This window comes from Monodelphis domestica, chromosome 1 (genome assembly GCF_027887165.1).
Source record: "Monodelphis domestica isolate mMonDom1 chromosome 1, mMonDom1.pri, whole genome shotgun sequence".
Taxonomy (NCBI): domain Eukaryota; kingdom Metazoa; phylum Chordata; class Mammalia; order Didelphimorphia; family Didelphidae; genus Monodelphis; species Monodelphis domestica.
Genome location: NC_077227.1, coordinates 274,723,671 through 274,746,535, shown reverse-complemented (window position 1 = coordinate 274,746,535; position 22,865 = coordinate 274,723,671). Strand labels below are relative to the sequence as shown.

General features: G+C 37.8%; 1 protein-coding gene across 5 annotated transcripts in view; it reads left to right on the top strand.

Moving 5' to 3' along the window:
- Positions 1-22,865, top strand: part of LOC100027601 (coiled-coil domain-containing protein 170-like) — a 61,691-nt gene that overhangs the window by 13,461 nt on the left and 25,365 nt on the right. For 2 of the 5 annotated variants that reach the window (XM_056810878.1, XM_001377815.4), the window contains exon 3: positions 944-1,072. The exons of 1 other annotated variant lie outside the window; for it this stretch is intronic. In XM_056810878.1, the coding sequence (XP_056666856.1) occupies positions 944-1,072 (129 nt within the window). Of the gene's footprint in view, positions 1-943; positions 1,073-7,871; positions 7,984-8,811; positions 8,907-22,865 lie in introns of those variants that run through there. 2 more of the 5 variants (XM_056810876.1, XM_007472994.3) reach the window with 2 other exon arrangements.

The window sequence follows — 22,865 nt, the reverse complement described above, 5'->3', positions numbered from 1 at the left end:
GATGATGATAACCTTGAATTATAATATACGAGTTTCTAACAAAATTAGATGAGGGCCGAAGAAAATGAGTAAGCTACTACATGTAACTTCACGCCTCTGGGCCTCAATTTTCTCACAAACTCTCATGTTTCTTTCCCTAAGGTCCTCTCTGATTTATTAAATGGGTTCTACCTAGTACCAAAATAATAAGACATCTCCTTTTGGTGACCTACTGCAGCTGAAAGTTACTGCAAAACTTTTACTGGATGTTAGACAAATTTTCCTCAATGTTTTAATATCAATTTTCATGGTCTTTGAATACCACATATCCATCTAAGTAGATAGCATCCCTTGTAGGCCAAGTTAAATTAGATAACATTTAGGTTCTGAGTATGTGCCAGTCAGGGCAGCTAGGTGGTACAGTGGATAGAGTTCTGGGCCTGGAGTCAGGAAGCCTCCTTGTCCTGAGTTCAAATCTGTCTTCATACACTTATTAGCTGTTTGTCCATTTGCCTCAGTTTCTTCATCTGCAAACTGAGCTGGAGAAGAAACTGTCAATTCCCTCTAGTAACATCATTGAGAAATTCCCGAATAGGATCACAAAGATTTAGAAATGAATGAAAGGACTGAGCAATAACAATATATACGCCAGTGACTATGCTAAACATGGTGGATTCAAAGAAAGGCAAAAGACCCCCGTCCTCATGCAGTTGATATTCTAATGTGGAAGACCACTGGCAAACAGCTACATACACACAGGAGAAATGTTAAATATGGTTTCTCAGAAAGAAGAGAAAGACCCCTGGCTGGGAGTCATGGTAGGGCTGTGTGCCAGACTAGTAGGGAAGAATATTGAGGTTCCTTATTTTCTTCTTGAGAGACTGGTGGGATGGTAAATTTTTAGTTTTATCCATAAGGCTGGTGTTAAAGGCTCAAATGCTTAGGTTGCAATTTCACTTTTCAGGCTACTTTTGACCCACCTCTTGAAGCAGTTTTCTCTCCAGACCATATGCTATCCTCCAAGAGGGGAGCTGACCAAATCCATACTGACTATGCAGGCCTGCTGGTGAAAAACAAGACTCTTCAGACAGAGGTGTGTGGATCATTTGCAAACAGTTTTCAGGGGGATTCTTCCTCAGTAAATATGTGTTGATACTAATATATGTGTGTATGTATGTGTGTGTGTGTGTGTGTATATATATATATATATATATATATATATATATATATATATATATATATATATATATATATATATATATATAAATTTTTTTTTACCATGCTGCTGGCAACATACCCTCTAGAGGACCATGCTTTCCATAAGACCCAAATATCTCTTTCTCCCCCAAAGGGAGGCTCTGAATTTTTTGAATGGAAAGAAGGTCTTTAGGCAGAATGCCAACTACTGGAGGGAGTATGAGCAAGCTGCTTCTTGGCACGTGTGAATCAAATAAAAATAACTGACAATGATATAGGACTTTGATTTTATAGGGTGTCCTAAAAGCTATTTTTAATTGAAAATTTTTATTTAATTAATTAAATTAATTTAGAATATTTTCCCATGGTTCCATGATTCATGTTCTTTCCCTCCCTCCCCTGTAGCTGACACAATTCCACTGGGGTTTACATTTCCATATTTCCATATTATTGATAATTGCACTAGGGAGATCATCTAAAAACTATTTTAAAAACTTTGGAGACAGCCAGTATGTAGCCCTACTACAACTTTGTAAGGTAGATATTAAAGATACTATTACCCTCTTTTAACACATGAGGAAACTCGGTCTCAAGAAAGGTTAAGCGAATTGCCCATGATTACACAACTGGTATGTGTTAGAGGTGGCACAATTTCTGACTCCATAGCCAGCCTCTCCTCACCAATCTGAACAAAGTAACTGGCTGAAGAGAAGATCATAGATTAACCCTTTGTTCTACTTCCCCCTGGAAAGGGGGGAATTTCCAGTGTATATTAATCATCTACTGGCATCGGCGAATGCTTCATTAGATGAAATGGTGATATCAGCAGTTTGAAAAACAACACTGGGATAGTGAGGTGGCTCAGTGGATAGTCAGGTTTGGAATTGAAAGGATTTGGGTTCAAATGTGGTCTCAGACACTTCCTAGCTGCCTAACCCTTAACTCTCTTCTGCCTTGGAACCAATACTTAGGTTTGATTCTAAGACAGAAGGCAGAGTTTTAAGAAAAAAAAAGAAAGGAAAAAAAAACACCAGCAAAAACCTCTGGAAGTGCCTCTTGTTCCATATTGTATAAACATAGGGGCTGCTGTTAGAAAGTTAATTAATGCCAATTTGCAAATAGATAGCTAATACCTGGGTAGCTAGGTGGTACAGTGGATAGGGCGCCAGATCTGGGATCAGGATGAGTCATTTTCCTGAGTTCAGATCTGGCCTCTGACTCTTGCTAACTGTGTCACTTTGGACAAGTCAACCCTGTTTGACTCAGTTTCTTCATCTGTGAAATGATCTGGAGAAGAAAATGGCAAACCACTATAGCGTCTTTGCTGAGAAAACCCCAAATGGGGTCACAAAGAGTCAGATGACTGAAAAGACTGAACAACAACAATCTTCCTAGTCTCTTCCTTTCTGGTTGTTATCAATACCAGTGGAGTTTCTGTAGGGTCAACAATACTCTAATTAAAAAAAACAAACAAACCCATACCTTCTGTCTTAGAATCAATACTGTGTATTGGTTCTAAGGCAGAAGAGTGGTAAGGGCTAGGCAATGGGGGTTAAGTGACTTGCCCAGGATCACACAACTGGGAAGTGTCTGAGGCCAGATTTGAACCCAGGACCTCCCATCTCTGGGCCTGACTCTCAATCAACTGAACCACTCAACTTCCCCCCTACTCTGTAATTATTAATCTACCTTCACTCCCACTTGGTGAGGTGAGTGGAGAGTTAGAGATTCTTCTCCCCCTTTTAAAGAAGGGGAAAAAAGGAAGAGAAAGAAGATCACTTTTCCTAGGTTCCCTACCTATGTGAGTAGAAGTCTAGTTTTCCAACTAATCTTAATGTTAGGGCAGCGAGGTAGTAAAGTGGAGAGAGTGCCAGGTCTGGAGTTAAGAAGACCTGAATTCAAACCCAACATCAGATCAGGCAAGTTACTTCACCTTATTTGCCTCTGTTTCCTCATCTGCAAGATGAGCCGGAGAAAGAAATGGTAAACCACTTCAGTATCTTTGCCAAGAGAACTTCAAATGGTTCTTGAAGACTCTTGAAGAGTCAGAAATGACTGAAAAACAGCAGTTCAAGAATAACAATTGAATACCTGTGCATATATTTCAAGGAGAATGAAATCAAAGAGAGGTTCTAAAAATGCCAAAATATTTATGGAAGAACCTTTTTTGGTGGTAGTATGTAGAACTGGAAATAAAGTAGATATTCATCATTTGAAGAATGGCTAAATGGAATGCATAAGAAACAAGAAATATAAAGATTTCATGTCCACATAAGAAGACTTAAATGAAGTGACACAGCATGAAGTAAGCAGAACCAGGAAAACAATATACATGACTGCAACAATGTATGCAGAAATAAAATAAAACTGAATATTGTGTAATTATCATGACCTAGCTAATCGCCAAAGAAAAATTGAGAAATTGCTCCTCCCTTTCTTCATTGCAGAGAAGGATGAAGACCATAGGGTTGCATATATCAAACCTGGCTAATAAGATTATTTGTTTGAGCTATTTTATTTTTTCTTTTTAAATAGTTTTTTTTTTATAAACCTTTACCTTCTGTCTTGGAGTCAATACTGTATATTGGTTCCAAGGCAGAATATCAATAAGGGCTAGGCAATGGGGGTTAAGTGACTTGCCCAGGGTCACAAAGCTGGGAAGTGTCTGAGGCCAGATTTGAACTAGGACCTCCTGTCTCTAGGCCTGGCTCTCAATTTACTGAGCTACCTGGCTGCCCCCTTTAAATAGTTTTAATGACAAAATGCCCAACAAATATGGAGAGAGAGGCGGGACATATTCAGAAAAGAAATTGATAATGATAAATTAAAAATTAAACCATCTCAAAACTATCTCATGTGAGCCAGTAGATGAAATTGAAAGAGTCCAAGTGGAAACTTTCAATTGGCTCGATTTAGTTAAATCAAGATTTTTAAATGACCTCCTTTTTTGTTTTATTGCACTGAAATTATTTTTAAAATTATCTTCAACTCTTATGCTTTTAATACTATTTGATCTCCAAGATGAATCATCTTTTCCCTTTTCTCTTAACCCTAATCATCACAAATTACATTTTCTTGCAAACCAACTTACTCTTCTCTTTGGATGCCCTTAAAATTTTTATTTTTCCTGAAATTAATCAAATGTATTTCTGGAACTTAGCAAACGAGCCACTGTGAACTGTGGAAAAATTAAGCAAACAGTGTCTTTGGGGAAAGTTATGGGGTAAGAGAGTATACTCTGGACTTTTGGTTGGTGACTGTCATCTCTTAGCAACAGTGCTGGTATAATGCCACAAGGGGGTTTATATGCTACCAGGAAACATTTAAAATTTTTAAAAAGCACCACTAAAATGCCTTAAAACCAAGAATCATAAAGAAATTTGGCTTGTATGAATGGCAATATACTATCAGACCTCAGAGAAATACAATGTACTCTCATTTAAAGCAATTTTTATTTGATTTTCATTGAAGCAACCATTTATAGGGAAATTTTGAGTCATGAAGACAGATGATTATTCTTCCATAACTTATTTTTGAAAAATTTTAATTAAGAAAACTTTTTTTTTAAACCCTTACCTTCTGTCTTAGAATCAATACTGTGTATTGGTTCCAAGGCTTCCAAGGCAAAAGGAGCAGTAAGGGCTAGGCAATGGGGGTTAAGTGATTTGCTCAGGGTCACACAGCTAGGAAGTGTCTGAGGTCAAATTTTAACTTAGGACCTCCTGTCTCTAGGCCTGACTCTCAATCCACTGAGCTACCGAGATGCTCCCCCCAAAACAACTCTTAACTTCTGTATTAATTCTAAGGTAGAAGAACTCTAAAGGCAAAGTAAGTGGAGTTAAGTGACTTATCAAGGATCACACAGCTAGTAAGTGTCAGAAGTCAAATTTGAACCCACAACCTCCCATCTCTAAGCCCTCCTTGGGCTACCTAGTCATTTCTTCCTTAACACTGATTAAAAGAAGAGTGATAGATGAGTATAGCAGTGGAAAACATGGGTGAAGGCAACACAGATTTTATTGTAAAAAAAAAAAATCAATGGATTATTGATCTTCCAAGGTTAGATGGTTGACACAATCAATGTTTCTTGATTAATAAAATTATATATATATATAGACACATTTCCAGAAAAGTGCCCACTTTCTAATATAAGCTCTTTTTAAGTATTTAAGAAAAATTTCCCTTCTCTTTTGGGTATACCTGTTTGCAAAGGGTCAGAAGGATGTCCAAATGTAACGTAGTCTCTAAAATCTTCTTGTCAGTGATTGTATTAATTGGTATTAAAAGTGGAATGACTAACTTCTATAAATTTTTCAAAGAATTTTTTAAAAAAGTGTTGATTTTGATTTTGGAGGGTTCTTTAAAGTGTCTAGTGAAACTTCTGGAAAAGATTAGTCAGGGTAATAATTTTGCAATCTAACTTCTAATTTAGTTGACAGAAATTGCTTTCTCTCAAAAGTCACCAAAGGGGGTCCTTTCTAACTGACAAATGGAGTGACATTTTCCAAAAAAGTTTTCTTTATTTGTGAATACTCATCAACTTTTGAGTTAATTGACCACACTATCCTACTGAATACTCTCTCTTCCCATAATTCATTAAAAATCACACATTCCTTATTCTCCTCCTACTTTTCTTCCTGCTTCTCTTTCTCTAATCTCCTTCACTAGCTCTTGTTTTTTCTTGATTTCTTTAGGTGATTATTCCTCAAGGTTCAGCTTTAATGCCATTTTAAAAAATATGCTCTTTTCTTTGGCAAAAATTTATCCACTTGGCTTCAATGATTTTTTTAATTGGAAAATTTTATTTAATAATTAATTTAGAATGGTTTTCCATGGTTACAAGATTCATGTTCTTTCCTTCCGCTTCCCCAACCCCCTCCCATAGCCCATGAGCAATTCCACTGGGTTTTACATATGTCATTTATCAAGACCTATTTCCCTATTATTGATGATTGCACCAGGGTGATCATTTAGAGTCTACATCACCAATCATATCCCCATCCATGTGATCAAGCAGTTGTTTCTACTCCCACAGTTCTTTCTCTGAATGTGGATAGTGTTCTTTCTCATAAGTCCCTCAGAATTGTCCTGGATCATTGCATTGCTGCTAGTAGAGAAGCCCATTCCATTGGATTGTGCCACAGTGTATCCTCTCTGTGTATAAGGTTCTCCTGGTTCTTCTCCTTTCACTCTGCATCAATTCCTGGAGGTCTTTCCAGTTCACATGAAATGCCTCCAGTTCATAATTTCTTTGAGCACAGTAGTATTCCATCACCAACATATACCACAATTTGTTTAGTCATTTGCCAATTGAAGGACATCCCCTCATTTTCCAATTTTTTGCCACTACAAAGAGCATGGCTATAAATATTTTTGTACATGTATTTTTCCTTATTATCTCTTTGGGGTACAAACCCAGCAGTGCTATGGCTGGATCAGAGGGCAGTCTTTTAGCGCCCTTTGGGCATAGTTCCAAATTGCCCTCCAGAATGGTTGGATCAATTCACAACTCCACCAGCAATGAATTAGTGTCCCCACTTTGCCACATCCCCTCCAACATTTATTACTTTCCTTTGCTTTCATGTTAGCCGATCTGCTAGGTGTGAGGTGATACCTCAGAGTTGTTTTGATTTGCATCTCTCTGATTATAAGAGATTTAGAACACTTCTTCATGTGCTTATTAATAGTTTTTGATTTCTTTATCTGAAAATTACCTATTCATGTCCCTTGAAGGGCACTAAATTTAGTGTACTGAAAGCACTTGCTGTGTTTCTGCAGCTAGAAACAATACAGTTTAGTACCTGGTTAATAAAAATAAGGCAGAGAAAGCAGCTAGGTGGATACAGTCAGTTCTGGAGACCAAAGATCTTGGGTTCAAATTTGCCCTCAGTCACTTCCTATCTATGTGACTCTGGGCAAGTCACTACTCCAATTGCCTAGCCCTGCCTTGCAACCAATACACAGTATTGATTCTCAGATGGAAGGTAAGGGTTTAAAAAAATGTCAGGTGACAGGCTGGAATATGCTCCCTCTCCTGAATAGTTGGATTTTTCAGCATCAGCTTTAGGATGATATCCTGGGTCTGTGTCCCTCTATTGAGATGGTATATTCCTCTCTTCCCTTAACTGAGGGCACTCTTTGAGATACTTGCCAAGGGCATAAATCTTCCAAGTTTTAACTCTACTTGCATTAGCTTCCTCCTTGTTTCCTGTATTCAAAACCTCACTTGCTTTGACTCTTCCTTCCCTCTCAGTTCTCATTTGAATGAATGAAAAAGCATTTATTAAAAAAAATTTATTAAAAATTTATGTGCAAAGCTGTACTAAGTGTTGGGGATACAAATAGAAAGGCAGATAGTCCATCTTCTCAAGGAACTCACATTCGAATAGGAGAGATAACACATATACGTTGTAGCTGTAAATTAAATGCTTATTGACTTGTCTTGTTTAGGGCCTATGTGGGCAGTGGCAAAGCATACAATAATACATCTTCTGTAATGTTATTTTCATGGATTCATTCATGTTCATTTATAATGTTTAATCATTTGACAGTGTAAAGATCTTAGGTGGGGAGCACTTTCTTTTCTGAGTTTTAAGTAATTGTGATTACTGAGAAAGAGGGGGCTTACGACTTGAAGAAGTAGTTGAGAGATCCCATCTTCTTCCTGGGTTGCTTCCTGGGATGATGGCTTCAAGGGCCGGATTGGAAGTATGACTGGTTGGTCTAAGGAGTGTTTCCACTCTCTGGGTTCTTGGGCTTACCAGTCCATCAGTGGCAGTTGGTCAGCTGTTGGTGATGGTGAGGAAGGTGGGCCCTTTCTGTACAATGAATGCTCTTCTCATTTATGACTTCAGGACCTATTAGAAGCAGGAACAGAGTGTTCTAGGGGACAATGATGCTCTTATTGCTCCTAGGTTCAGGGTCTTGGGCTGTCTTCATCTGAGTCTCAGGGGAGGTAGTGGTTGAGGTGCTGATGTTAGCTTGATTCCTTTGGCACATGCCACCTTCTCTTTCTCCAAGTGCCTTGCTGCTTTAGCTAGGATGGCTTGCTTGCCTTGGAGGTGGCAGTTGGTTGGCAGTTGGTGAAGATGACCTGCCCCATCTTGGTAGAAGCTGCTTCTCTTGATGATGGAAAACTATGTAACACACTTTTCACACACATCCATTGCCATTCTCTCTATTTCTATTACCTCCATTCTGGTGAAGACCCTCATGACTATCTGCCTAGACAAGTAAAATATCCTTTTAACAGGTCTCCCAACTTCAAATTTCCCCCTTTCTTATCTCCAATTCATACTTTTGCCAGAAGTCTTCTTTGCCTCATAAATCTGCTTATTCCATGCTTCTCAAAAACCATCAGCGTTTCCCTAAGGTCAGACACCTTTTCCTAGCTTTTAAGACCCTCCATGATCTGGCACCACCCTAAATTTTCAGCCTTATGTTACTTCTCTCCTTGCACATTTCATAAAATTCTGAATCTCATATAGATTCTACAAGCAAGCAATGAGCTGGGAATGAAGACTAAAGGAAGAGATCAGGCTAGAAAACATGGGGAAACTACATAGTGCTCTTAATGATCCTAAGCTCATTGTTACAAAAGTTCATCTTTTTTTTTAAAACTACTATTCTTCCCAGTGATGTTCTATGGCCATAAACCATGGAGCACTACAATCTTGGAAAAATTAAAATTGTGGACATCTCAAAGAACAATGGAAAGATACATGGTAGATGTAAGTAATATCATTTGTAGTGTGTTACTAATAATGGCTTGTGTGTGTAACATATCAGGAAAGACATCATTATGCATGTAGAGCAGGAAAAGGAGAAGCATTAGTACTGTGATGAGATCAAGGAATAACAAAAACCGAAAACTCAAGAGCTACACTAGTAACCATGAAATATTAAATTTCGATTCATTGTACATTTATTAAGCACCTAGTATGTGTCAGGCATTGTAGTAGATCTAACATCTATCTTTAACAGATACAAAGACAAGAATGAAACTCTCCTTGTCCTCAAGGCACTTCTGTTCTGTTCTATTGCAGGATACACATACCCAAATAAGTATCTGTAAAGTAATTTGGAGAACAAATGTTACTAGCAAGGGGAAGTAGGAGTAGATCAAGAAAGACTTCACATAGAAGGTGGCACTTGAGATAAATCTTGAAGGAAACTAGGAATTCTTAAAATTTTTTTTTAAACCTTTACCTTCTGTCAATACTGGGTATTGGTTCTAAGGCAAAAGAGCAGTAAGGGCTAGGCAATGGGGGTTTAATGACTTGCCCATGGTCACACAGCTAGGAAGTGCCTGAGGCCAGATTTGAACCCAGGCCCCTCCCATATTTGGGCCTGACTCTCAGTCCTCTGAGAGAGGGGGGGGTAGGGGGGAGGAGATATGGTTCAGGCATACAGTAAAAGGCATCTTGGAAATAACATGGAGGAGGGAATTCAGTGTCAAATTTAGGAAACAGCTAATAGGCCAGTTTGACTGGAAAGTATAATGCATGAGAGGAGAGGGAGAGATATATAGTCTAAAGTAATTCTGCAATACTAGCTAGATTGGATCTGGTTGTGGAAAATTTTAAATAGGAGGATGAGAAATTTGTAGCAAAAGGCAATATGATATAGTTGATAGGACATTAAACTGGGAGACAGGAAGAACTAGGTATGAATCCTACCTCTGTTACTTAGTTGTATCACTATGGATGAGTCACTTAAACCCTCTGAGTTTCAGTTTCCTCATTTGTACAATGGGGGATAATGATACCCATTCATTACCTATAAATACTTTTCATAGGGTTGTTATGAGACTCAAAGGAGATAAAATATTTACAATGATTTTCAAATTTCAGAATACTATATAAAACGTCATTACTTTACCCTAAAGACAGGGAGTCAGTCACTGAAGATTTTTGAGTAGAGGAGTGACACAATTATATTTGCGTTTTTTGAAATGTTTTGGGGATAGCTAGGGAGCAACATGGAAGAGTGCTAGTTCTGAAAACAGGAGGTCCTGGGTTCAATTCTGACCTCATACTCTTCCTAGCTGTGTGACCCTGGGCAAGTCACTTAACTCAAATTACTTAGTCCTTCTTCTGCCTTAGAATTGATCAATTCTAAGATAGAAGGTAAGAGTTTTATTTTTTAAAGGAAATACTGTTTTGGCAACCCTGTAGTGGATGCCTTAGAGAGGGAAGAGGCTGGATATAGACACACCAATTAGGAGACTTTTAGGAGGTCCAGGGAGATGAGATGAGGTGAGCAGCTTAACTAAGACCCTTAACTAAGCAGTATTCATGTGAGTGAAGAGAAAGGGGACAGATGTAAATGATGTCATGAAGGCAGAACCAAAAATATTTGTCAAATGAATTGATATGGAGCTGAGGGAGAGAGGACAGTAAAACATGACTCCAAGATTACAAACTTCAGTGATTGGGAGAATGGTAATACCTTCAGCAGAAGTAATTTTGAAGGAGGGACATGTTTTGGAGGGGGGATATACATTTGGATATTGTTGTGCTTGAGATGAAAATGGAACCTCTAGGTGGAACTGTCCAAAACACAGTTGGCAGTAGGACTGGAGTTTAGGAAATATTTTAGAACCGATGATTTAACTCAGTGGGTTCCCTGTCTATAGATCACAATTTGGACAATACACATTTTTCATTTATTTTGTTTTCCCACTTTAGATAGGTGGATTTTTATAATAAGTCCAGCAAAAGGCTGCATCTGTTCTTTGAAGATCAACTTACTTAAGAAGAGATTTATCACTAGGAAATGTTTCACTTTTTGATCATGGCAACCTATGGGAACAGATAAAGAAACAGAATGGCCTTCATTACTATGTGAGACCTCTTCTGTTTCTCACTGATGATGATAGAAGGTGCTAAGACTGTTCTGCTATGGAAAACAGAAGCAAAGGCTTACAAAAGCATGGCATGACCTAAAAAGAAAAGTGTACAGAGTGCTAAAGCTATGAATGAACTGAGATGGGAAAAGAAACCTAGGAACAACAAAAATCAAAACCAAAAAATTTTTAAACTACAGTGGACAGAGAGGATGACAAAGAAGGAAGAAATACTGTGTGGGTTGGATGGGGCAATGATAGATGAGGAAAAGGGAGAAGATTTTGTCGGACAGAGGAAAGGTACTGGCTCTGGAGTCAGAGAGCCTGGCTTCTCATCTCAGTGGTAAATGTTTAACGAGCTCTCCCTCCCAAAAATATTTTTCCAGTAAACTTAAAAAAACATCCTTACCTTTAGTCTTAGAATCAGTGAATTGTAAAGGTTAGGCAGTTGGGGTTAAGTGACTTGCCCAAGGTCACAGAGCTAGGCAGAGTCTGAATCCACATTTGAACTCAAGTCTTCTTATCTCCAGGCCTGGATTCAATGTACTTTTAAGTTCAACTGATATTATTAAAACTTTTTCTTTCTTAAAACTTCTTAAACTTTATTAAACTTAAAACTTTTTTAAAAACTATAATTCAAATTCTGATTTGTAGCATTTGATGATTTCCAAAGTTTAAGTGGACACATTGAAAACTTAACAGCAGGCTCTCAAAGTTCCAACACACCCCTGAGTCCTATCCTACCTCTGACATTGACTAATTATAGGACCTTGGATAAGTCACTTACTATTTCTGGGCCTCAATTTCCTTATTTGTAAAAAAAAAGGATGTTGGTCTTTGAGATCCCATCTAGTTCTATGACTCTGTTTGATTTTTGCTTCTTGAAGCAAAACCTTGGAGAATAATCTTTTGATATAGAAAAGACCAAGAATGGCCAATAAGGGGGAAATCAAAGATAAATAGGAAGAGGCCATACAAAGTTGCTATTGAGGAGTTCAAGTCACTAGGTTCAGACAGGCTGCAACCCAAGGAGCTAAAAGATGTAGCAAATGTGATTGTTTAGTCACTGTCAAGAATAGGATTGTAGCTTGTGTAGACAGGTCAAAACTAATGAAGAACAAGAAGGCAGAAGATACTTTGATACTATGGATAGAGTACTGTGCATCTTCTACCCTACATCGACAGTATCAATGCCATGGAACCAAATACCCTTCCCAGGATAAGATCATCACTTCTAAACTCATCACTATGCTGCTAACTCAAGCCTTGATGGATTCCATCTCCCTCAGCCACTTCTCCCTTCTGGTTGGAAGACTGAAGGGCAGAGTACCAAACTCCTCCCAGTGCCTTCCTTTAAAGAGAATAGAGACTGGCTTCTCAGCTCTAATTTTGCAACTGCTGCTTCTCCTGATTTCAACTTCATGGATAAAATACCTCACAAAATAACCCCTAGTGTCCCATCTTAACCCTCTGCTTTCCTGCCTTTTGTGTGGTGTTAACTCCTTTAGATGGTGAGTTCCTTGAAGGCAGGGTATGCTTTTCTTTTTATTAATTGTATCACCAGTGGTTTGTACAGTGCCTGGCACATAATAAGTTCTTAATTTATTGGGGCATAGCTAGGTAGGACAAAGGATAGAATGACAGGTCTGGAGTCGAGAGAAGCTGGGTTCAAAGCACACCTCTAGATACTTCCTAACTGTGTGACCCTGAACTTTACCCCAATTGCCTAGTCCTTGCTGCTTTTCTTTTTTAAAATTGATAGTAAGAAAGAAGGTAAGGTTGTTTTTTTTTTTTAATTTAAAAGAGGATAGGATAGCTAGGTGGTAGAGAGTCAGGCCCAGAAATAGGAGGTCCTGGGTTCAAATGTGATCTCAGATACTTCCTGGCTGTGTAACCCTAGGCAAGTCACTTAATCCCCATTATATAGCCCTTACAAATCCTTTGCCTTGGAACCAATATTCATGATTGATTCTAAGATGGCAAGTAAGGGTTTAAAAAATAAGAAAATAAATAAGTTTATTAGATGGTATAACAAAGTAAAATAAATGTAATAATATAAAATAATGTGATATGATATAAAGTAATGCCTCTATACTATCCTGCTATAATCTGTGTAATTTTATGGAGCATAATTATAATTTGGTTTTTTTATAATCTTATTTTGGTTTAGATAACATCATGAAAAATCCAGTAGAATGTAAAATCCTTACAGGAATGGATTATTTTTTATTTTTGTAGCTTCAGCACTCAGCACAATTATTGACATGTATCAGACACTTAAATGCTTGTTGAAATCTTCTATTTTCTTGAATGATCATTTTTTCTCCCTGAAAGAATATACTAAATTTTGCTGGAGAGGTGACTCTGGGTTGCAAACCCAGATCTTCCACCTTCCTCAATATCATATTCCATGCCTTCTGATCCTTTAATGTAGAAGCCAGTGGGTTCTGCGTGATCCTGATTGTAGTTCCATGGTATTTTATATTTTTTTAAATGAATGCAAAATCAATATCAGACTCCTTTGAATGACATATTGAGTGGTATTTGACAGGGTCATTAGGTCCCAAATTGAACATTTTGGAGGACTCCATACCCATGTCAGCAGAGCAAACTCACTTTACTAATTTGAGAAACTGACTAAGGTTGAATATTTCTTTGTAATTTTTCCAAAAATCTTTATTTTTAACTTCAGTAATTCTCATGACTTTTGATTTTTACAAGCACTTCTTTAATTTGGTCTTCAGATTTTCTTTTCAGTGTTAATTTTGGGTTAATTTACTTAAATGAATAATGTATCCATTTAAAGTCTTGGATTATTGTGTTTTAGTTCTTTCTCCATCTATTTTTTTCTTTCTATCATTTTAGTTGTTTCCATGGCTCCATTAAAAAAGCTGTATCAGCCCCCTCCCCATTTTTCAGTTTTGTTTGATTTTTATTCTTTTGTAGGGGTATTTAAATTTTTTTATTTAGTCAATTTAGAACATTATTCCTTGGTTACAAGAATCATATTCTTCCCCTCCTCTCCCCCCACCCTTCCCGTAGCCCATGCACAATTCCACTGGGTTTTACATGCATCCTTGATCAGAATCTATTTCCATGTTGTTGATATTTGCACTAGGATGCTTATTTAGAGTCTATATCCCCAATCATATCCCCATCGACCCATGTAATCAAGCACTTGTTTTTCTTCTGTGTTTCTACTCCCACAGTTTTTCCTCTGAATGTAGATAGTGTTCTTTCTTGTAGATCCCTCTGGGTTGTTCAGGATCACTGCATTGCCACTAATGGAGAAGTCCATTACATTTGATCATGCCACAGTGTATCAGTCTCTGTGTACAGTGTTCTCCTGGTTCTGCTCCTTTCACTCTGCATCACTTCCAGGAGGTTGTTCCAGTCTCCATGGAATTCCCCCACTTTATCATTCCTTTGAGCACAATAGTATTCCATCACCAACATATACCACAATTTGTTCAGTCATTCCCCAATTGAAGGGCATCCCCTCATTTTCCAATTTTTGGCCACCACAAAGAGCACAGCTATGAATATTCTTGTACAAGTCTTTTTCCTTATTATCTCTTTGGGGTTTAAACCCAGCAGTTCTATGACTGGATCAAAGGGCAGGCAGTTTTTTTAGCACCCTTTGGGCACAGTTCCAAATTGCACTCCAGAATGGTTGGATCAATTCACAACTCCACCAGCAAAGAATTAATGTCCCAACTTTGCCACATCCCCTCCAGCATTTATTACTTTCCATTGCTGTCATGTTAGCCAATCTGCTGGGTGTGAGGTGATACCTCAGAGTTGTTTTGATTTGCATCTCTCTGATTATAAGAGATTTAGAACACTTTTTCACATGCTTATTAATAGTTTTGATTTCTTTATCTGAAAATTGCCTATTCATATTGTAGGAGTATTTTTAAAAGCTGCTTTTCTTCTCAGTATTTCTTTGTTTTGGGGTTTATAAAGAGCCTTACTCTTTTTTAGTCTTTTCCTTCCTGATTTTGACTGGAAAATCCAAAACGGATTAAAGATATAATTAAGATAAATGCACAGGCAATGTCTGGTTACCAATTTAGGAACTATTTCAAATCAGCTATCTATGTTTAGTCATAACATTGATTGTTTAGAGCAAAAGCAAAGTCAATACAAAATCAGGAGAAAGGATAAAGACGAGAATTTGTTTAAACAAGCTATCAAATCTGAAAATAAGAGATGGCATTGACTTTATTACCATTGCTTAGAGACAACATAATGCAAAACAACTATCCTAAGCAAGAAACCAAAAGAGTCCAGATACCATCACAGAGAGCAAATACTTCATCTCTTTACCAGTAAGAAACAAATTGCAGGGGCAACTAGGTGGCCCAGTGGATGGAGAGTCAGGCCTGGAGGTGGAAGATCTTGGGTTTGAATTTGGCCTCAGACACTTCCTACCTGTGTGACTCTGGGCAAGTCATTTAACCCCACTACCTAGCCCTTACCTCTATTGTGCCTTGGAACTGTTCCTTTTTTAGGGGTTAAAAAAACTTATTGCAGACACATGCAATACCATTTTAGAGTTTATAAAATGGGGAAGAATGATGAAAAATAAAATTGTATTGTTTCACAAAATGGTGAAATGTAGTAATGGAAGAAACGAAAAATCATTTATTAAATGCTAGGCACGGGGGATAGAAATAAAAACAAGCATAACATTCAAGGAGTTTACATTCTAGTGGGGAAGACAATACATTTAAGAGAATGATAGTCAAGAGAGCTGCCACGTCCCCCTGTGGGGGGATGGAGTGCAAGAAACAACTAGATAATTGAGACTCAGTAAATAAAATCCTGTTTTGGGGGTCAGGAAAACCTGAACTGAAGTAGTCTCACAAGCTTACTATCTTTTGTCCCTGGACGAGTCATTTAACTTTTGTTTGTCTCAGTTTCCTCATTTGTAAAATGGGGGAAATAATAGCAGCTTCCTCTCAGAATTGTTGTGTGGATAAAATATATTAATATTTGGCAAAGTGCTTTGCAAACCTTAAATTATTATATAAATGGTAATTATCATCATCATTATTATTAGATATCTCTAGGACAGTGATGGAGAACCTTTTAGAGATGGAGTGTTGGGCCCTGCCCCCCCAACAAATGCCCTGCCCCCCACCCCAGAGACCACATGCTGTGCTCCCTCCTTACCCCACTCAGGAGAAGGAGAAAGCACTCCCATTGGACTGCTGAGCAGAGGGGCAGGTGATGAGAGGCACATGTAGAGAGGGGGAGGGAGTATGAACATTTTGCTCCCCTCCAGCTCTGCAGCCTATGAGCCACCAACCTTACCTCCTGTGGGCTCCCATTGGACTGCTGGGCAGAGGGGCAGAGGATGTGAAAAAATGTCATCAGGTAGGGTGCAGAGGGGGAGGAGAAAAGCTCCACCTGAGTCTCTCTGCCTATCTAGTAATGAAATTTTGGTGGGGGAGGGTGGCTGAGTGCCCACAGAAAGCACTCTGTGTGCCATTGTTTACCGTAGATTCACCATCATTGCACTAGGGTCTATTTTGAGGAAATTTTGGTCATGACAGGCTTAAACTTAAATCCCCAAATCTCTAAGTAGTTTAAAAAAATAATCAACCTCACACCTAGCAGATTTGCTAACATGACAGCAAAGGAAAGTAATGAATGCTGGAGGGGATGTGGCAAAGTAGGGACATTAATTCATTGCTGGTGGAGTTGTGAATTGATCCAACCATTCTGGAGGACAATTTGGAACTATGCCCAAAGGGTGATAAGAGACTGTCTGCCCTTTGATCCAGCCATAGCACTGCTAGGTTTGTACCCCAAAGAGATAATAAGGAAAAAGACTTGTACAAGAATATTTATAGCTGTGCTCTTTGTGGTGGCCAAAAATTGGAAAATGAGGGGATGCCCTTCAATTGGGGAATGGCTGAAAAAATTGTGGTATATGTTGGTGATGGAATACTATTGTGCTCAAAGGAATGATAAAGTGGGGGAATTCCATGGAGCCTGGAACAACCTCCTGGAAGTGATGCAGAACAAGAGGAGCAGAACCAGGAGAACATTGTACACAGAGACAAACACACTGTGGTACAATTGAAGGTAATGGACCTCTCCATTGGTGTCAATGCAGTGTCCCTGAACAATCTGCAGGGATCTAAAAAACACTATCCACAAGCAGAGGATAAACTGTGGGAGTAAAAACACCGATGAAAAGCAACTGCTTGACTGCAGGGGTGGAGGGGATATGACTGAGGAGAGACTCTAAATGAACACTCTAATGCAGATACCAACAACATGGAAATGGGTTGGAATCAAGAACACATGTGATACCCAGTGAAATCGCACGTCGGCTATGGGAGAGGTGGGGGGGGGGGAGAGGGAAGAAAAGAAAATGATCTTTGTTTCCAATGAATAATGTTTGGAAATGACCAAATAAAAAATAATTTTTTTTTGTTAAATTGTTAAAAAAATAATCAAACAGTTGGACAATTTGTTCCCTTATTAGCTGAATTCTTCAGAAGAACTGAATTTCAGGCCCTGAGTTGGAAACCCTGGTTCAAATCTTATTGCAGACACTTCCTAGCTGTGCGATGCTGGGCAAGTCACTTAACCCCCATTGCCTAGTCCTTACCTCTCTTCCTTGGAACCAATATGTAGTATTTATTCTAAATAGAAGGTAAGGGTTTAAAATAAAAAAGAATACCTGAACTTGTCTACCTTAGTCCAAATGGTATATGTTAGGTATTAACCTGCATCCATTCTATCAAGTTCAGATCAAACATAAAAACTTCTTAATAATTATTAACTAATTATTAATTAAATTATTATTTATAAATATAAATGCTATGGTAATTAATTAATTAAAATAAAATTAGGAACTCTGAAACATTTAAAACCATGAAGGAGGGTTACAGAACTTCAGAATTACAAAAATATCACTGTCATGAACAAAAAGGATTATTAAAAACAGAAACCACAGGACCAATATGTCCTTAAGGAAAGCTTGATGATAATACTGGTGCCATTGTGGAATGGAAGCTATGTTGGTAATGTACATCCATAAAATGAGGCATGGCCAGGATACAACTATGGTGCTCTATCTTTGAATAGCTTTCATCAATACTATAGCAATGTAGCTTCTCTGCCTTTGCTATGTTGCCAGACTCACTGTTCTAACTCCTTCTTATGTAGGTCCCCAAAGGGCGGTAAACTAATTTTCTCCTAGGGTCCTAAGAGTAACTCCAATGGGATGGTTTTGTAATATGATTGCTCCCTTCCAGTGTGCTTCTCCTGTTAATTATCAATTAGCCAGAGTTAATTCATTTAGAGAAAGTTATATTTATTAAAGTGCTATATAGTAAGAACAGTTGGTACAAAACCATCCTACTGCAAAAAGCCAGGTCATTTCCCCATAAACATATATGAAGCCCAGGGAAAAGTGGGTTCAAACTTAAAGAACACATGACAAAGGGGTGGGTAACATAGTCCCTGGTGAATTTTCTCCCTTTGTGCAGTCCTCCTGAAACTCCCCTTTGGTGGGTTTGGGTCTCTGCTGGGTTCTAGGGGTCAGTGCCCATGTAGAGACCTAAGATTATCTTTCCTTGCTGTGTCTACTTTGTCCTTGGCTCCTAATGTTTGATGCAGCCATCAGTCCCTGTTGTCTGGGGATATGACCACCAACCACAATAAGAAAGTCCATCCATCTCCTCCATTCTTTTGGAACTAACAAGGGTACCCTCTGGTCTCCATCTCCCTTCCCCTCCAAGAGCCCTGACAAGAGATCAAGCAAAACTTTTTGATCACCAATGTGGCCTGATACTGGGAATGTTGAATTCTGATTTAGCTTTTTTTTTTTAAATTTGGTCAATTTCAAACATTATTTCTTTGTTATAAAAATCATTTTCTATTCCTTCTTCCCCTCCTCATCCCTCCCATAGCCGACACACAATTCCACTGGGAATTACATGTGTCCTTGATCAGAACCCACTTCCATGTTGTTGGTGTTTGCATTAGGATGTTCATTTAGAGTCTACATCCCCTGCCATATCCCCTTGACCCATGTAATCAAGCAGCTATTTTTCTTTGGTGTTTTTACTTCCACAGTTTTCCCTCTGAATGTGGATAGTCTTCTTTCTCATAGATTCCTCCAAGTTGTTTTGGATCACTGCATTGTCACTAATGGAGAAGTCCATTACATTTGATTGTACCACAGTGTATCCATCTCTGTGTACAATGTTCTCCTGGCTCTGCTCCTTTTGCTCTGAATCACTTCCTGGAGGTTGTTCCAGTTCCCATGGAATTCCTCCACTTCATTATTCCTTTGAGCACAATAGTATTCCATTATGAACAGATACCACAATTTGTTCAGCCATTCCCCAGTTGAAGGGCATCCTCTCATTTTCCAATTTTTTGCCACCACAAAGAGTCCAGCTATGAATATTCTTATACATGTCTTTTTCCTTATTATCTCTTTGGGGTACAAACCCAGCAGTGCTATGGCTGGGTCAAAGAGCAGACAGTCTTTTAGTGCCCTTTGGGCATAGTTCCAAATTGCCCTCCAGAATGGTTGGATCAATTCACAACTCCACCATGCATTAATGTCCCTACTTTGCCACATCCCCTCCAGCATTCATTATTACTTTCCTTTGCTGTCATGTTAGCCAATCTGCTAGGTGTGAGGTGGTACCTCAGAGTTGTTTTGATTTGCATCTCTCTGATTATTAGAGATTTAGAGCACTTTTTCATGTGCTTATTAATGGTTTTGATTTCTTTGAAAATTGCCTATTCATGTCCCTTGTCCATTTATCAATTGGAGAATGGCTTGCTTTTTTGTACAATTGGTTTAGCTCTTTGTACGTTTGAGTAATTAGATCCTTGTCAGAGGTTTTTGTTATGAAGATTTTTTCCCAGTTTATTTCCCTTCTAATTTTGGTTACATTGGATTTGTTTGTACAAAACCTTTCTGCGTCTATTGAGATAATCATGTGATTTTTGTTGATTTGCTTGTTGATATGGTCAATTATGTGGATGGTTTTCCTGATATTGATCCATCCTTGCATTCCTGGTATAAATCCCATCTGATCATAGTGATTAACCCTCCTGATCACTTGCTGGAGTCTCTTTGCTAGTATCCTATTTAAGATTTTTGCATCTATGTTCATTAAGGAGATTGGTTTTTGGAGTTTTCTTTCTCTCTTTTTGATCTGCCTGGCATTGGAATCAGTACCATATTTGTGTCATAAAAGGAATTTGGTAGAACTCCCTCTTTGTTTATTATGTCAAATAGTTTGTATAGCATTGGGATTAGCTGTTCTTTGAATGTTTGATAGAATTCACTTGTGAATCCATCAGGCCCTGGGGATTTTTTCTTAGGGAGTTCTTTGATGGCCTGTTCAATTTCTTTTTCTGATATGGGATTATTTAAGAATTCTATTTCTTCTTCTGTTAATCTAGGCAATTTATATTTTTGTAAATATTCCTTCATATCACCTGGATTGACATATTTATTGCTATATAATTAGATGAAATAGTTTTTAATGATTTCCTTAATTTCCTCTTCATTGGAGGTGAGCTCTCCCTTTTCATCTATGATACTGTTAATTTGGTTTTCTTCTTTCCTTTTTTAAAATTAGATTGACCAGTACTTTGTCTATTTTGTTTGTTTTTTTTTCAAAATACCAGCTTCTAGTCTTATTTATTAGTTCAATAGTTCTATCACTTTTGATTTTATTAATTTCTCCCTTAATTTTTAGGATCTCTAATTTAGTTTTCTTCTGGGGTTTTTTAATTTGTTTGCTTTCAAGTTTTTTGATTTGCATGTCCAATTCATTGACCTCTGCCCTCTCTAATTTGTTAATATATGAACTCAAGGATATCAATTTTCCCCTGAGTACTGCTTTGACTGCATCCCATAGAGTTTAATTTTTGATTTGGCTCTCCATGTACCCTTAGTGATCATTATTTTTATTGCCTTATGATCTGAAAAGGTTGCATTTGTTATTTCTGCTTTTCTGCATTTGTTTGCCATGTTTTTATGACCTAGTACACGGTCAATCTTTGTGAATATACCATGTGCTGCTGAAAAGAAGGTGTATTCCTTTTTATCCCTATTTATTTTTCTCCATATATCTGTTAACTCTAATTTTTCTAAGATTTCATTCACATTTTTTACCTCTTATTTATTTTTTGATTTGATTTATCTAAATTTGATAGTGGTAGGTTCAGGTCTCCCACTAGTATAGTTTTACTATCTATTACCTCCTTCAATTCTACTAGTTTCTCCTTTAGAAATTTGCATGCTATACCATTTGGTGCATACATGTTGATTAGTGATATTTCCTCATTGTCTTTTATCAGGATGTATTTACCTTCCCTATCCCTTTTAATCCGATCTATTTTTACTTTGGCTTTGTCAGATATCATGATTGCAACTCCTTCCTTCTTTCTATCAGTTGAAGCCCAATAGGTCTTGCTCCAACCTTTAATTCTGACCTTGTGAGTATCTACCCACCTCAGGTGTGTTTCTTGTAGACAACATATGGTAGGATTTTGGATAATCCACCCTCCTATTTGTCTACGTTTTATGGGTGAGTTTATCCCATTCACATTCAAAGTTATGATTGTCATTTGTGAATTCCCTAGCATTTTGATATCCTCTCCTAGTTCTGTCCTTTCTTATTTTGTTATATCCTTTTAAACCAGTGGTTTCCTTTTAGTCAATCCCCCTAATCCCCTCCCTTAATATGCTTCCCTTTCTGGTCCCTCCCTTTTTTCTTTGCTTCTTGTTTTTTTAGGGTCTGTTAAGTTTCCCCCTCCTTCCTTCCCTGTTTGTACTCCCTCCCCCTCCCACTCCTTAGGTTTCCCTTCTCATTTATCCTGTAGGATAATATAGAATTCAAGATCCCAATGGATCTAAATGCTCTTCCCTCTCTGAATTGATTTCACTGAGAGTAAGGTTTAAGTATTACTTATTAGCACTCTCTCTCCTTCTTATAAGAGTATTCTTCCCCCCCCTTCCCATGTGTATCTTTGTGTGATAAAGATTATCCAATTTATTTTATTTCTTCAAGTATCTCTTGGTGGCATCTTTGATTCCCCCCTTCCTTTTTCTTTTTTTTGCATATTAGGTTATAGCCCTGAATGCCCCAATATCTTCCTGTGTATGATTCTTCTAATTACAATAATGATGAATATAATTTATGAGAGTCACAAATAACATTTTCCTCATATATTAGTATATATATGCACACACACACATATAATTTGATCTAATTGTAGTCCTTAAAGAAGAGAATTTGAATAAAAAAAAACCATTTCCCCTCTTTTCCCTCTATTATTTACCTTTTCATGTTTCTCTTGATCTTTGTATTTGGATATCCAACTTTCCACTTAGTTCTGGTCTTTTCTTTACAAATACTTGGAAATATTCTATTTCATTGAATGACTTGAATGACATTGAATGACAATGAATGAATTCTTTCCCCTGGAAGTATATAGTCAGTTTTGATGGATAGGTGATTCTTGGTTGAAGACCCAATTCTCTTGCCTTTCTGAATATCATGTTCTAGGCCTTGCAGTCCTTTAGTGTGGAAGCTGCCAGGTCTTGTGTGATCTTTTGGTTTTCTGCTTTAATCTTTTGATTTTCCTTTTCGGTTTTGTCTGTCCTGCTTTTCGTGGCTTCCAGCTGTTTCTCCAATTGGGTGTTCTTGTCCTTCAGACTTATTTTCTCTTTGAACTATTTCCCACTTTTCTTGCCAGCAGGCTTCCATCTTTTTGAGAAGCTCCAATATGAATTCTTCAAGATCTTGTGGACAATTTCCATTTTTTAATAAGGTTTTGGGTTTAT